Here is a 16813-nt window from a genome sequence, read left to right as displayed (position 1 = left end):
AATCGGATGAGGACAAAATATTCGCATAATAAACTGTAAAACATGATTTGTTTAATATTTGTCAAATAAATTAGAATATTGTTTTTTTAAAACAAGTATTTTTAGTATGTTTAAATCAACTACGCCATAGCCAGCTGAAGTAGCTTTTAAAGTCGGCGATTTTTGTTTTCGCAAAACTTGTTCCAAGTACTGCAATTTCGAGACTGAAGTAAAGTTTTCACATCAATTACGAATACTGTGTTTTAGGTGAAAAATATTTTATTGTTTGTTTCACCAGACTGTTGTGAAAAACGAAGATTTGTAAATAAACTGGGCTATTATTAAACAACTTTTTTGAAATGTTCTCTCATTGGATGTGTCAAGTTTTTGTTTACGGTGGAATTTCAATTCGCACATGCACGTTCTCTTTGCAAAGTTTCGGTTTTTGCCCTTTTTCGCCAAAAACATGAATCAATTGTTGTATAACTTGTCAATATGGATCTAAAAAACGTTTCAATGGACCAATGACTTACGACGTTGTTAATTTTACTGCTATTTCTTTCCCAAGACATAAATCTTGAAATCTTACTTGTATTTCAATTTTAAAAAGTAAATGTAAGTAATTTACCCTAAACATAGTGTTTCGTTATAGCTAAATAACAAAACCACAAATGTAGAATCTGGTTTTATTTAGCTTCTTCTGTTTTTTTTTTAAATGCTAGAAGTATATTTGCAATTAAACGTGGTTACATTTTTTGCACAGTATTGTTTGTAGGTAAAACCATTTTACACTGTTTCAAAAATGTCTGGAGAGGGTTTGAGTTCAATCAGTGAACGCAGATTACGACCCATATATGGTGAGATTAAGTTTCACTTGTTACTATTTGCCTTAAAAATTTGTTTGTGTATTTCTTGGTGAAGTATTGCTAAAAAAACTGTTTGCAATTTGCAGAATTATTGGACAATGGAAACTACAAAAAAGCATTTCATGAAGCTGAAAAAGTGTTGAAAAAGCAAAAAGACTTACTTGCTGCAAAGGTAACTTATCAAACGAAAACATAAAAATCTTGTCTTCTGCAAAAAATGATATTTTGCGGTTGTATAAAATGATATGTTTTTCAGGTTTTGAAAACAATTGCTTTGCATCGCCTCGGAAGAGTAGAAGAGGCTGCAACCTTAGCTGCTGAAGTTGTGGAGCAAGGCCCAGTGGATGACAACAGTCTCCAAGGACTAAGTCTTTACTACAAAGAATGTCAAAAAAGTAGGTGCTAACTTTTGCTTTGCAAATTGACCATAGTATTAAAACCTAAAACTTATTAAATGAAATTAAACAAATTGAAATATTTTGTTTTTCAGCGGAGCTTATTAGCCCCATGTATGAAAAAGCTGTTCAGAAATGTCCGCAGAATGAAGAATTTCTTTCACACCTCTTTATGTCATATGTCCGCCATGATAAATTTCAAGAAATGCAAAGGGTAAATAATATTAGACAGCTGTTGACAACACTTCCACTTTTTAGACCAATTTTTTTTTCAAATATTTATGTCTGCATTTTAGGTTGCCATGATTTTGTACAAGCAAATTCCTAAGAATCCATACTTATTTTGGGGAATTATGGCCATTGTTTTGCAGGTAATAATTATCCCAGTTTAAGTATTAAAGTCTGGAGTAGCTTTCATTGTTATCTTGTTTTCAAAGGCTTTAAATGCTTCAGACAAGCGTCTTGCTCAAACAATGTATTTACCACTTGCTGAAAAGATGATTCAAAAACATATTGACAATGGAAAAATTGAGGCTGAAGCAGGTTGGTTTTTGCAAAATTTTACAACAATATTAAAGAGCAGGGGTGTCCAAAGTGCGGCATTTCAAGTGTCCCAAAGCTGTTGTTTCAAATTTTGCAGGCATTTGCATCTAATAAAAAATTGCCCCCCTTTCAAAAAAAGATTGGACACCCCTGTTATGGAGTATCTAAACGAAACAGAATATACATCTAAAAAGCTTTTTTATGACTGCATTGGTTCATTTGCATTGCTTGCTTTCTGTCAACTTTTTTCCCAGAATTAAATTTTTGATTCTGCCAGCAGTTTCAGGGGTGCAGTGTAATTCTTTTATGTCACTTAGCTAACACTTGTACACTTGACCAATTAGACCAGTGGTTCCCAACCTGGGGTTCATGGGCCCCCAAGGGATCCGTGAGATGGTTTTAGGGAGTCAGTGGAGGCAAATATTTTTAGTACCATTAACCAACAGTAAAATATTGTTAAGTTTCCAAACCGTTTTTAAAATCTTGCATATGAGTGCAAACTGTTTATTGCACCTTTGGATCAGGAACAAGCACATTTTTGTGATTGTTACCTCCATTGTGACATCACAACACACATGGACAATAGTTCTTAGATTTGTACACCAGAAAATGTGACTGCTACAGTACAGAACTTCATTGAGATTTAAGGTCTGTGAAGGTTCAAATCCATGCTGTCCCAAAAAGCGAAAGTAGTAACCGTATATATAATGCAAGAAACGTGAAACATAGAAAGAAAAAAGGGGTAAATTATGTTGGGGTCCGCAGCCCTATGAAATTCATAAAAGGGGTCCGTGACTACAAAAAGGTTGGGAACCACTGAATTAGACTAAGTGTGATTATATTCTGTGGTGTTTCAAGTGTCTTAAGAAACTGTTGATGCCAGTTACACAATTTATATATTGCATGTAATTCATTGACTTGATTCTCTTACCTAATAAGAATTTTTCATTTTCAGTTGAACCAATTGAATGCATACCTGGTATATATTTAACCTAGTTTTTTTTTATTCAGAGGTGCGGCTGTATCTTCTTGTGCTCGACCTTCTCGGAAAACATGAAGAAGCTTTGAAAGTTGTAAATGGAACTCTCGGAAGTAGGTTTTATATTGAGATGGTTTAGTTTCATTTCCCTGTATCAGTGTCTCTACTTTTTTAATAAATCTCATTGTCCATACCTAATTTTCACAACTCAAATCAGTGTTATGTTTTATGACACTACTGAATTGTCTTTAAGTATACTCATGTGTTTGTAATGTTACAAGGTGTTTTTCAAGATATTATGCTATCTGGCCTAATTTATATTATTGCCCTTCTTACACAGAAAAACTAATGGGTGAAGTGGCCGGCTACACCCCCCTCGGTATGCGACTGGAAGAAAAGTTGAAACGTTGGAGTGTAGTGAATGCGAAGTATAAAAGGCTTCTTGAATCAAAGTATGTTTCATAAATATATTCCGCACAAACACCAAACCTTACATTTCACATTGCTCTCATGCTATGGTATACCAGTGCATGGCTGGGAAAAGTGGGAAAGTTGGGAAGATCCTTCCCGGGAAATCGATCCTACTCGCGGGAAATTTTTATTGGCCATTTGTCTGTCTGACAGGTGGACAAAAATTTGAAAATAAATATTGCGATAGAATAACATAACTGCATCAGATTCTATTAGTTCAGTAGTTCTCAAACTGTGCGCCGTGACACCCTGGTGCGTCGTTTCAATTTTCCAAGGGTGCCGCAGAATAGTTCCGTTTCGTGGCTTCTGCTGTGGTTGTATCAATAAACACAACTTTAATAATAAGTTTCCTCATTAACTTTTATTTGCTGGTGCGTCGCAAGTCCAGAAAATTTTTTCAGGGGCGTCGCAACGAAAAAAACTTTGAGAACCACTGCATTAGTTTGTTAAAAACATCGACATCATGATGCATAATTTCTCTGCTTTTTAAAGTTGCGGCAGCGCGCAGGTTAACACAATGCATGACATATGAGTTTCTTCACAATGCGTGTGCACACACAACAATAATACCCATTTGTGTACCAATGCACATAAGTACTTTATCGAACAGTGGCGGGAAATTTTTGCTGACTTCCCGGGAAATTTGCATTTTTCTTGCCCTGTACCAGTGTGTCGTGAAGGGTGTTCCACTCATATCAAATTGTAGTTGCAAACGGAAATAATTTATTTAACATAACCTTGTGCATTTTTGCCTGATGTGCAACAAAATTATGTTGACATGTGTCGAAAGTTTGTGCAGCAATGCACTAAACCCAAATATCTTCATCAAAAATTGTTATGTGTGAAAAAGTTATGCAATTTGCCAATTTTCTTATTTAAAGATTTTGCAAAAATACCTTTTTAAATTGACTTTGGTTTTTGAATTCATTTCTATGTCAACTTGTGTATGTTGTTTTATGGTTATTATTATTTTTTTTTATTATGATCAAATTTAAGTACTTAAGGCAAGTTTCTAAATTTACTGACTTAATCCCCAAGTGTTTAGATTTATGATTATTTTTATTTCAACAACAGGGCAGACGTGTGGAATTATGTCCTGGGATATTTGGGTTCATTTTTTAACCTCCTTGATCAAGAAGATCCTCCCCCAAAACACGAGGACGAAAAACCAAGCACTAGGTAGGGTGATTTGAAATTTTAGTTCAACAGAATAATTTTAATTGACACACATACTGTGGTGGGATTCTGCCGGTTCGCAGCGGTTCTCTAGAACCGTCTCACAAAATTTTTTGAGTTTAGCGAAACGGTTAGCATTACTGATTACTGTATATGACTTTTTGTAACAGAACCGGCTGAAAATTACGACTTTTGTAAAAATTATGACTTTTCTTTTGTGACAAAAAATTTTAACCCCACCACTGCACTCATATGTATGTAGCTCCACAGTAAAAGATTTGGCATTAATATCAAGTCTGCTATACATAAATACAGCCAAAATGTTAAAAGGTGCATCTGTCTGTGCACTTTAAATTATATTTTAAATCCAATTATGGTGCAGGTAACATTTCTTTGCAAAATTTCACAGCACAGCCATGGAGCCGGACTACAAGGTTGAACACGCTTGCCAGTTCGTTGCGGAACGAGTAAAAGTAGAAAATGACCTTTTCGAAAGTAAATGTCGGGGACCATATTTAATGAGGCTTGAGTTGATCAAGCGATTAAAATCACGACAAAAAGAGAAAAACGGTAAGGTTTGTCATTTCGATTTTTCAAAATGACAGATTTTATGTTGTGTTATGTCTTTGGTTAATGATTACTGGAATGTAAAATAAATATAGAACTGTAATGATTTAAACAATGCTATTTGGGGGTTAGAGCCTTATCGATTTATTGAATATGCAGTTATGATTAATAATAATATATGCCCATGTTTAAAATTTTGCAGTTTCGTGTTTTATTTCTGTGTTTTCCACTTATGCTTCGTAAAGTTTTTATATTTGCATGATGTTAGTTTTGTGATTAATATTTTTTTTTTTTTAAACTGTGTCAATAAGTAAGAGACATAGAATATTATAAAAACTTATATAATAAGGCATGATATCTTGAAAAATATATTTTAATGTGAGTTTTATTGCTTCCAACTAAAAATAAATCCACTTTGTTTTCAGACATTGCATTGCCACAGGTGTCAATTAAACAACTTTTGTTGGAATACGCTCTCGACTTTTCAACGAAACCTTGTTGTATGCCCGACCTTAAACCATATTTCTGTTTGCTGCCAGAAGAAGAATTAGATGAGGTAACGTAAAATGTTTTTCACAAATGTGTTTTTTTTTTCACAGGTTGCAGTTAGATTTTACAGATGATTTTGCTTAGTTGCAAATTTCATCTAATTACATTCTATATGCCAAAACTGTAACTTGTCAGTAATGAAAAAAATGCTGCAAATTGAATGCTGCAAGAGTATTAACTATATTCATGCATATAAACAAACAACTTCATATTGTATCAACTTGCTGATATTTTTAAGTTGGTAAAATAAAATTGAATTATTGGGTTTAGTAAAATTTCTATTACGGGTAAACATATTAGACAAAAAAAATTGTGCATTTAACATAAATAATTCTTTTGTTATTTCAGTTTTTAGAAGAATTGTATAAGCAGCAAGCAACTTTTACATTTGATGATGTCACTAAAGATTTTCCTGCCAAATTAAAACCCGACATTAACAAAAGGAAGCAAAAAGAATTTCACCGACATATTTTCACTGTCGAAGCAACAAGGTACTCAAATATTTTTTTACTTTTTCTTAGCCTAGTCTTGATCCTTACATGAACATTCCCCACAAACACAATAAAGCACAGTTTAGATAATTTAACTTTTACTAAAATGTTTTTCTATGCAACAGAGCAGGGGTCAGCAACCTTTTAAGCAGCGTGTGCCAATTTACTTGTTATTTCCTTGTGGTACAACTTTGTGTGCCAACTTTTTGTATGAAATAGTGTATTGTGTCAGATGACCTTAATTGTAAGCAGAAAAAAGATGGTTTTGTGACCTCGCCTGCCAACCTTGGCATGCATGCCAGGGGTTGCCGACTTCTGCAACAGAGGTTAACTATAATGCTGAATATAATTGCCCAAATGGACGTAAAAAGCGGCATGCTTAATTGTTCAAATGTTCATGCGATCATCAGTGATATGAGAAGGAATGATGGCATGAGCATATGCAGAAACGTTTGAATATAATAAAGCATGTCGCTTTTTACGTCTATTTGGGCAGTCAAAATTGTCATTGTACTTGTGAAGAAATATATACATGTTTTATGTATTGTCTTTGCAGATTTCTTGGCAAACATGAAACACTGACAGACGAGGAAAAGTTGAAACTGATAGAAAATCTTCTCAAGCGATACAGGGATGGGATATGCTTCTGTATGTTGAAGTTGTCACTTAAGCAGTGGTTGTAAACTATAAGCATAACTTTACCCAGACAGTTTCAAAATGCCTCTTTCTCCTACTTTAAATTGCATTTTTAAAATAATAATTTTTGATAAGTTTGAAGCTTGTTGACCAGCAAAATGTCAAAACACTGTAAAAATAAGACACAAAATAGATTGATAATATCACTTCAAACTTGTAGAAAAATTGAACCCACCATTACAACAACCATGCCTGATTATGTCATAATGCCACAAATTACCGTAAAAATTACATTTGGTAACTAAACCTGAGCTTAACAGAATTGCAGCTTATTTATGATTTATTAACGCAATGCTTTTATCTTGCAATTAATTTGTGAAAGTGTAATGTAGTTTAAAGACTAGGTAAAAACTTCACGTGGGCATCTGTTCTTGGACCGGCTGTTGAAAAACAATGCTATTGGCCAAGAATTTTTCGAAATATGTATTTGTGCGAAACTAACATTATTATTTTGCCCAGGTGACGACCAACCCTCCACAGATACATACATTGTGGATTATTACTGCATCAATGCAATTCGGCTGCTAATTGACTTGTACGAGAAAACAGGTAAACATAAACAGCCCACAGAAGCAATACCCATATATACCCAAGGAAAATGAATAGAAATACAAATTGTGTATACTTAAATGTATTGAACCCTCCTGCCAGTGTCCAAGTGTACACAACCTGGCAGTGTGATTGCTGTTGTTTTTTTAATTTTACTAACAGCAATTTCAAAGAATCCTAAACATTACTGCCAAAGTACTGGTGTATATAGAATACATCATGCAGACGTTTCAACAATGTTTATGATTAAATTACTTTTCAAGTCCCTGTATAGTGTTCCTAATTTCAATAAAGTTTATGCAGAAATTGAAATCGTGTGTTTATTACCTTATCAATTTATTGAAGTTCTAATTATCATGTGAACATTGTTACTATGGAGCATTTCTTTACTACAGATGATACCTCCCTGTTGTGGAGATGTGTTATGATATTGGAACAAGCATTGAAGGAAAGTCAGTACAATTATGAAATCAAGATTATGTTAATTCGAATGTATTGTCGACTTGGAGTTTTTACCCCGTGTGCAAATCTCTATGACTCCCTGGAAATTAAACATATGCAGCAAAATACTTTAGGGTGAGTTTTTAGACAAAAAATAATGTATTTTCCAGTTGTTATGACCAGGTCCTTATAATCTAAAGTTTTTTATTATAAAATTGTAAACGGAACACATTGTAAAGCCATCTAAAGCAGTGGTTCTAAAACTTTGTAACTTTTTTGTCATAATGCTCCCTTCGCAATTTCCTTGAGCACTGACAGGCCTAAATATATTTATGAAACTAAATAGGCATTTGCGAAACAAAGGGTAATTTATTGCCTACGAAAGTATTCCCACAACAATGTACAGGATGAATTTAGTTTAGTTTCACTACATCACCTTGAGTCGCAATGACTGAAGCGATTCATTATGTCACAAACAAAATAAAAACAATATTAAAATTGTGTGCAAACAGTTTCCACTTTTGTTACTTGAAAATATAGACAAAGAATCTGATATTACATAAGATTTTTAAAATTTGTTTGCTTCTCACGGTCCCTCTGAAATTGCTTGGCGGATTCCCAAGCAACCGCGGACCTCAGTTTAAGAACAGTTTATCTAAAAGATAAAGAATAAGTCTGGCAGTATACAATGGCCAAAATGAATAAACACAAAAATATTTTGTTTTGTACTGTCACAACTAAAAAGAGAACATGCTCAAAGTTGTTAAAAATGTGAAATGTTTTTCCTTAAACCCATTTCATTGATAAGTCAGGGAAGTCCCTCTTTAAGATAGACTCGATGTCCCTTTTTTAAGTGTGATGTCGCAGTACTGATATCCTTAAGAAGTAGAGATCGATTTTTTTTTCGCCCATAAAGTAATAGCCTGAAAATTATTAACCAATTCGCAACTCTGGTGTCAATCTGTGAATGAAACATAATAACTTTTCTTTTTTTTAGTTACCTAGTTTGTCACAATGTCATGTCACTGGGACATTTCCAACCAGCCTCTCAGTTGTATCAAATTGCCAGAAGTTTTTATCTTTCAAATAACAAAGAATCCGTTGAATGTTTGATCGCCTGCTTCAGGAATGGAACATTTCAAAAGGTAAAAAATAAATAAATTGTCTAAAGTTTTGTCAAGCTGCATTGTATTGGGGCGTATAAAAATTGTGCAAAGTTGTGAACAAATTATTTGATTTGCAAAAAGTGACTTCTGGTCTGAATTACATTTTGCTTGGTTTACCCATTTCATACACATTTTATGATTCAAATCCATATGTATTTAAGCACTATTAGAAGACTTACTAGGTAATAGTACATATCAAAAGGTTGGAAATAACCATTATAACATCACTTTTCGTGGATTTAAAACTTTTTTAAGTTTGGAAACCCATTCGTTTCTGCTTGCAAATACAATAATGTTGTTAAATACTGTGTAACATAGGGTACCCAACCAAAACTAGGTAACAAATGCGTATTAAATGTTACATATTACACAATCACTTGCAAATATATAGAAAAACCACCTTTCCAGTAAGAAAACATTATATTTCAAACAAAACTAATTTTTAGATCACTGAGTTTGTGGACTATCGTCGTCACATCGATTGTTCAATTCACTCAGCTATCACCAAAACCGCTCATGTGCTCATGGATTTCTTTACTCAGGGTGATATGTAAGTAACCGTCATTTGTTAAGTCATATATGTCATTGTAGTGTTGGTATATTATTGTCATATAAAAGTTAGTGTTAATAACATTAGTTAATTTTGCAACAGAGTGCCATATGTTTCGCTGACCCAATTTTATTTTGCTATTTAAAGAAAAAATATTAGTTATTAGCTCAAAATCTCTTAAAGTTTCAAGACAGATTTTTTGGAGAATACGTTTCAAAGAAATACTTCACTAGGGTCTGTAGTCTTTGTATAATGTAAAACTGTATATTTTTCAGTGATCAGCCAGTTACAAGTTTACTTAAGATGGTCGATCCAGTTCGAATCAACTTTGACAAACTCGTCGACGATCGCGATTATTCTGTCATCACAGACATCAATGTTCCTGAAAAGTAATTTGCATTGTTTTTTTGTCAGCATCTTTTTCTTTTTTCGATGCTTGTAAACCCTTGAGTTGCAACCCAAAAGTGGGTCTTCATTGGATTTAGTTGGGCAATCCGTTGTAGTAGTTCGCGAACAAACCCTTTTGATACTTTATTACCGTAGTTTATTGGATATATATTTGTTAAAAATTGGTGACTTCTTGTCATGAAAAGATAGCTTTTTCAATTTGGCGACATTTGAAACACTTCTGGTTTTGAAAAAAATTATGATAAGAAATGGCTCATAACACAGCTTTGCTATCGATTTACCGTAATATTGGGTCCCTGCTTAGAAAGGTTGAAAAACATCTCCTTATTCAAATAGAAAAAGTAATAATTTATTTGCAGACAAGTTACCACAGAGGAAGTGGCTGCCAGTTTTGAGGAGGAAAAATCCTGGCTGAGATTTCGTGAGCTTCTAGTACTTTGTACTCACGCTGTTCTTTCACATCAGTCGGCTCCTCAAGTTAATGGGCACACAACCTCCAATGGTAAGTCCCTTTTTGAATAAATGGACTGACTTAGTTGTGCAATTTTTTCCATTCACATCAAGGCTTGTGATTTACACAAACATTTTCTGGCATTTTCCAAACCACCTTGGTGTAAATAATGCCTAAGTTGTTAAAAAAAACATTTTAGAATGCTAAAGTTATCAGCGTATCAATATTGTCATTATATTTATATAGAGCAGGGATAGCGAACATTTTTGGTTGAATGGGTCATACATGAGATCATAATTTGTAAAGAAAACAAAGTGGGTCACATATTTTATTACATGTCAATGTCAATGCTCGGAAACTTGTTGCTGCATCTTCTCTGCAAGTCTTGTAATCCTAGGTAGTTTTCAGCTCAATACACGCAGCACTCATATCTGAGCTAAGACGATTCCTGGCACTTGATTTTACCAAATTCATGTGAAAACAAGGATTTCAATAAATATGTTAAACCGAACAGCGTCAACAAAGTTACAACAAATCGTTTCAAGTTGTACGTTTAAATAAATATTGCCTCAGTCACAATTGACTCAACAATCTGTATTTTAAGACAATAGGTTAATCTGGCGAAGGGTTTTAACTTATTTGTTGTGTTGCTTTTTAATCGTGGAAGTCTGGTAACCCTACGTATAGTAATCAGTGTAAATTTTAAAAACTACAAGTGGGTCACGGTCAGTGGTTCCATCCCTGATATAGAGTCTATTTTGAACTAAATACTGCAGTTGCCTATTACCTAGGTAAAATATATTTAACTTTTTAAAAACAGTGGGTGATTCAGACATACCAAGGTTTTACAGTCTATCATTATTCGCAACTGTTGTTATCAACCATAATGAGTCTCTGGGCACTCGTGATGATATGAAATACTATGCACAGTTTTAATTGGTCAAAATTGAGTCTAAATATGGTTGTTCCTTGGGCCCTGTTCATAAATGTCTGTTATGTATTTTGGGGCTTATTAGTGGACATATTTACTAATCTTACAAAAAAAATCGCAGAAGATGCAATTTAATATTGTCATATTATCCAGATGAATCTGCCACATCATCAAAACTCGAAACATTGCTTGATGAATTTGAGTCGCTTTGCACATCTCTACCTGACACATTTATCACTTACACTTTCCACGGACCCGAAGCCACTCCACTGCAACTTGCACAAGAGGCAAAATACCCGCAAACTATGTGTAGAATGCTCAGGCAAGTAGAGGTCCTAATAATAGATATGTGGCTTTCTAAATTGCTGGGTCGGCTAAGCTAAAATGATGGGGCAATTTGTACTGGTGGTAAAATATTTAAGGATGGTGTCACCTAAAATAGATTTAATACTTTATTTCACCTTGCGCTCTTTGAAATTTCTCTGTGTGTTAATACAGTTTTATAGAACATGATATTTATGTTGTTGAAAACATTTGTAAATGTGTTATATTTTGACAATAATTGCTCTGTTTTTTTATAGTAGATTGCTGTGTATAAGGATTAGTTAAAATTTATTGTTTTTTTTTAAGTTGGGCATTTGTTAAACTGGTTTTGTTAGATCTCAATTGTAAAGATTCACAAAACTTTTTATTTGCTATGTTACTGAACTTATATTTTCAGGATATGCAATATGGTGCTAAACAATCATGATGATGATGCAAAAGTGTCAACTGGTATTTCTGAAATGTTTCAAACAATCACTTCCACTATACAAGGTGAAGCAGACTTTGTATTCAAAAAACTTAAAATATTGCCTATATAGGGTCAACAAATTAAATTTAAAATTAAAGCCAATTCATCATTGACCTTTACCCTAATTCTGAATATAGTTTGACTGATTTAGTTTTCGATTGTCTTTCATTTGTTGTTGTTGTTTTCCCTTGCAGATCTTATGAAAACGTTTCAAAACAGTTTTCTCACAAAAACACCTTCAACTTTCCTGAAGGAGGAATTAAGAAATTCTGCCATCACGATTTTGGCTGAAAAAATTCCTCCTTGTTTGTTAAGAATTGATCCAACCACTGTTAAAAGGTAAAAATTTTACTTTAAAAAACAACACAGAAAACAACTTTTGAAGAAAAAAATACAGGCGTATTTGAATAATTGTAAACTGCTTAATCACATAATCCGTTTAGTTGCATAGGGAATATGAAACCGTAGCATACCACTTAATAAAAAAATCCGCTTAAACGAACTGGCAAATTGGCTATACGGCCTCTTTTACCTTACCTGTATCAGTTTACTGTGCTTAAACCACAGGCGTACGATGTCCATTTCGTAGTGAATTAAAACAAATCTGCTTAAATAGATGCCTAGTAAATTCATCAAATGCAATACTCCTACTCAAATCTAGTACAAATCTACACTGCGCCTCATTTTTAATTTACCCTTTTCTTTATAGAATGGTACTATGTACTGAAATGTACAGCATGTGTGTCCTGCTGTTCACAAATTTACAAGCTGTCATCAATGAAACGAAAGCCAACATACAGAGACGGCGCAGAAGAAAAAAGGGAAAACTGAGTAGCGATACACAGGTGCGATATTTCCATCTTTATTGACATACTTTATTCGCACGTCTTTTCAGAATGAATTGGTACATCACCTAAAAAAACACCTTTTCAGGGATGGTGCAACGTTACTGCTTGCTGAACACCAAATAAACAGTTAACTTTTAATTTAATTTGCTGGTCGCGATGTCTCCAAAGTAAGAAAACGGTGGTTTAAGCTTAGCGTTAGTAGTAGCCTATATTAAAATAGGTTGCCGTTTTAGCCAAACTGAACAGGCTACACCAGTGGTTCTCAAACATTTTTTTGTTGCGACGCCTCTGGAAAAGTGCTCTGGACTTGCGACGCACCATCAAATAAAAGTTAATGAGGAAACTTTTTATTAAAGTTGTGTTTATTGATACAACAACAAAAAGCCACGAAACGGAACTATTCTGCGACGCCCTTGGAAAATTCAAACGACGCATCAGGGCGTCGCGACGCACAGTTTGAGAACTACTGGGTTACACACAAAGTTAATTTACAAATTAAGAACTTAATCCAAATCATTTAAAAAATAAATACAAACTAATACATATGTGTAAACTATTTTTGCAACTTTAAAAAGCGCGGTGGTCGTATTTTTTCACCCCTGATTCCACGTAAAAAAACAAACGAGTCGCAAAATAATAATTTTGTGAAATGATTTCTCAGCCATCGTGGATACGAAGTTGTCAACACGCCGCCGAAAAGTTGAAAGTTATCGGGGAAGAAATTGTGGAAATCGTGAACAAAGTGAAGAGTGATGCGGAGTCGCTTGTTCCGGATGCAGAGAAGAGCTATGAGAAGGTGGAGGAGGAAGACAGTGATGATGAGGTGAAAGAGCTTTCGTTGGTCGCTGAAAGCAACCCAAAAGATATGTTATAGTCACAAATTCACGGTTTGCGAATTCTCTAGGTCAGGGGTCGGCAACCTTTTTTTTCCACTGCGGACCGTTTTTGAAAGTGAAATCTCATCGCGGACCAGTCTCCAAAAAACTACAAATATTTAACAATGAAAACGCTAAAATTAGTTATGGGATACATGGTCAAAATGTTTTGAAGCGTTTAACCTGAAAAAGTATACAGCCTGGTCGTTCCTGACTGGTACCGGGCCGCGGCTCTGCCGACCACTGCTCTAGGTTATCCTAGTTGTTAACTTTCAAATTGCATTATTACAGTAAATAATTTTAGACAACTGCCTGTTATGAGAGCAAATTTTAGGTGAAAAACCGTTTGATGGAATGAAAAAAATACTTTGTAACTTACGCAATTTGGAAAATTCTCGCTCAATCATCACAGTTGAGAATTATTAATTTGACCAGAGTTGCAAGGGCCTTTCGGGTCTGTACTTTCAATAAAATGGGCTTTTAACCATTGGCATCATTTGTGCAACGTTTTGACCAACCTTTGGGCAAAACAGGGCTTGATTACAAAAAGGATCGGGTTTCAGACTTGTACTTCCGAGTTCCAGTTGAAAGCCCTGCTTACAACACTGTATTAGACAGCACAAGAAATTGGCAACATTCCCTCAATACAACACACAGTTATTTCCTAATTTAACGGCGTCCTTATGTTATGCAGGATATTCCAGATGAGGTGGTTCAACAGCTGACCTTACAGATCGTACGGTCGACGTCAGACAGCATTCTAACATCGTGCAAACAAGTAACAAACGTACTTGAAGGAAGGTTAAAGAACGTAAAGGTGAAACAGATTGTCTGCAATTTCTGACGACTGTTGGTTGTTTTGTTCAAACGTTACAGCCGTAAGAGTGTTAAGTATTGCTTATAGCACGAAATGTGGTTTGACCTGGCTGAAATTTCAATACAACTTTTATCAAACACATACCTTGCATTGGAGTTTGTTACAAATACCAGGTCGCCTTTCAAATTAAAACAAAATTGTTAAAAGTTTTTGCTGTTTATTGCAAAATAATACACAGTAGTTCTGCTTTTATACGTAATGATCTATCTATACCGGTGGTTCTCAAACTTTTTTTGTTGCGACGCCCCTGGACAAGTTTTTCTGGGATTGCGAGGAACCAGCAAATAAAAGTTAATGAGGAAACTTATCATTAAAGTTGTGTTTATTGATACAACAACAAAAAGCCACGAAACGGAACTATTCTGCGACGCCCTTGGAAATTGAAACGACGCACCAGGGCGTCGGTCGCACATTTTGAGAACCACTGATCTATACTATAGACTTGTTTTTCTTAACACACCGATGCCAGATAGCTACAACAAAATAGACATCTCTTCATAGGCATAATATTCCCTCCTGTTTTAATTGAATATAAAATACAAAAGCAGTTAGATTAATATAAAATTATTTGCACAGGAAATGAAATTCTGAACTCCAAGCCTTCTCCATTTCGACTGGGCAAAGCTGCACTCAGCGCCCCCTGGTGTGTGTGCTATACTACCAGCTTTCCTCCAAAACTCTATGCTCTCGAAAAAGTTCGTAATTAACATTATATGCTGCGTCACATGATCAGGGAACTCGCTGCTACTTTACCTGATGAATTTTCGAGGAATTGCGCAAGAATGTCTGGTGTGCGTTTTAACATGTCGCCTTGTTTCGGAAGAGATGTATACAGGAATATGGAACGGTTGTTTCTTGGTCTTGGCCTGAGCGTTTATGGGCCCCAACCCCAACCCTGGGAGTCTTGGCCCAATCCTGGGGTCCAGTTTTTGTATTTGGGTACAGTTGACCCAAGAGTTGCAAAATCTTGGCCTGGTTAGTTCAACAACTGCAATCTTGGGGGTCGTTAGGTCAAGACTTGCTTGGATATAGTGCCCCCCCCCCCCCCCCCATATTCAAATTTTTTAGGCTTGTGGGGTCCATGGCTCCAATCTTGAGGTAAATGTTCGGCTTCGAATTTAGGGTATATTGGGCCTTGGGTCCTAAATCATGGGTTTCGGGGTCCAATGAGTCCCTGATAAAGAGGACAGTAAGTGCAAAATTTTACTCACTTCTTTATGACCTTAAGCATGTTCATTATTTTCAAATGGTAAATATTTCTTCAATTAAAAAGAAATTATTAGCAAACCTATCAAATACCCCGAAACCCGGACCTATTTATTGTCGTTTATGACAACATTTGTCGTGTCAGTGGCCTTGGGGTCATTGGACCCAAAGCCCCTTTCACTTTTCCCTAGTAAAGTTCTTAAATCTTGTTGCGAACAAAATTGCACGTGTATTAAAGCCAGACAAATTACCCACATTATTGCACTGTTTATAAATTTATTCTTGGATGCTTTGCCATAAAACATCTCATTTGAGGTTCCATGCCATCTGCGCTTGCTGGAAAGTTTGCAAACTGCTGCTTTTTTACGTCTCGTTCCTGTTGACGTCACAATGAGATTGTCTTTCTGAACTTTCTACGAATTTTGTTTGTGTGAGGAGTTTGTTGCAAATAAAAAACTCCTCGAATGTGTTTTGCTGACAAAAAAGAAGCAGCGTTTGTAGTAAAAAGTCGTGTTTTCAAGATAGAAACGTATTTTTTTTGCATACAGTAAACCTCGGTCAAACTGGATTCGGTTAATCCAGATCTTCGCCTAGTTGGGGCAAAACTTGAGGTACAAACGATTTGTAATGTGGACTAGGCTAACCATTGGCGCCGGCACGTAGGGACAAGAGGCGCGGCACTTGTGGTGGTAAGTTTGTGGGTTCGAATCCCAGCTTGTTCTCCTTTTTTTTTTGTCTGAGAAACATTTTAACGACTACAATGGTGATTTTTGAAAACAAACATAATGCGAAAGTAATTACGTTTCGAGGACAGTTTATAGATAAAGGATAGGTTCCTGATACACTAGCCCTAGTTTAGGTTAATCTTTTAAATAGAGACTGCTGCCCTGGGCTAAAGTAAGAAATATCAGGTCTGGAAAATAACGTTAAGCACAACTGTGACAAATTAAAATTTAAAACCTAATTATGTTGTTATTGTATGTCATTTTTTAAAGTTAGATTTTCT

At 35.0% G+C, this 16813-nt stretch overlaps 1 protein-coding gene across 1 annotated transcript; it reads left to right on the top strand.

The window, feature by feature from the left end:
- The first annotated feature begins 722 nt into the window (after window positions 1-722).
- On the top strand, window positions 723-16276 carry LOC145214844 (N-alpha-acetyltransferase 25, NatB auxiliary subunit-like). Its single transcript, XM_080083450.1, has 26 exons — window positions 723-836; window positions 932-1017; window positions 1102-1240; window positions 1336-1454; window positions 1537-1611; window positions 1678-1783; window positions 2795-2875; window positions 3103-3214; window positions 4308-4412; window positions 4819-4979; window positions 5402-5532; window positions 5874-6016; window positions 6573-6664; window positions 7172-7261; window positions 7657-7837; window positions 8700-8847; window positions 9315-9418; window positions 9694-9807; window positions 10186-10328; window positions 11362-11530; window positions 11930-12024; window positions 12196-12340; window positions 12711-12846; window positions 13511-13672; window positions 14419-14541; window positions 15178-16276. The coding sequence occupies exons 1-26, from the start codon at window positions 782-784 to the stop codon at window positions 15190-15192; spliced, it is 3030 nt and encodes a 1009-aa protein (XP_079939576.1). The 5' UTR covers window positions 723-781; the 3' UTR covers window positions 15193-16276.
- Window positions 16277-16813: the final 537 nt, after the last annotated feature.

This window comes from Phallusia mammillata, chromosome 2 (genome assembly GCF_965637545.1).
Source record: "Phallusia mammillata chromosome 2, kaPhaMamm4.hap1.1, whole genome shotgun sequence".
In the NCBI taxonomy this organism is placed as follows: Eukaryota; Metazoa; Chordata; class Ascidiacea; order Phlebobranchia; family Ascidiidae; genus Phallusia; species Phallusia mammillata.
Note: the sequence above shows the minus strand (reverse complement) of the source record. Positions and strands in the feature narration are given on the sequence as shown.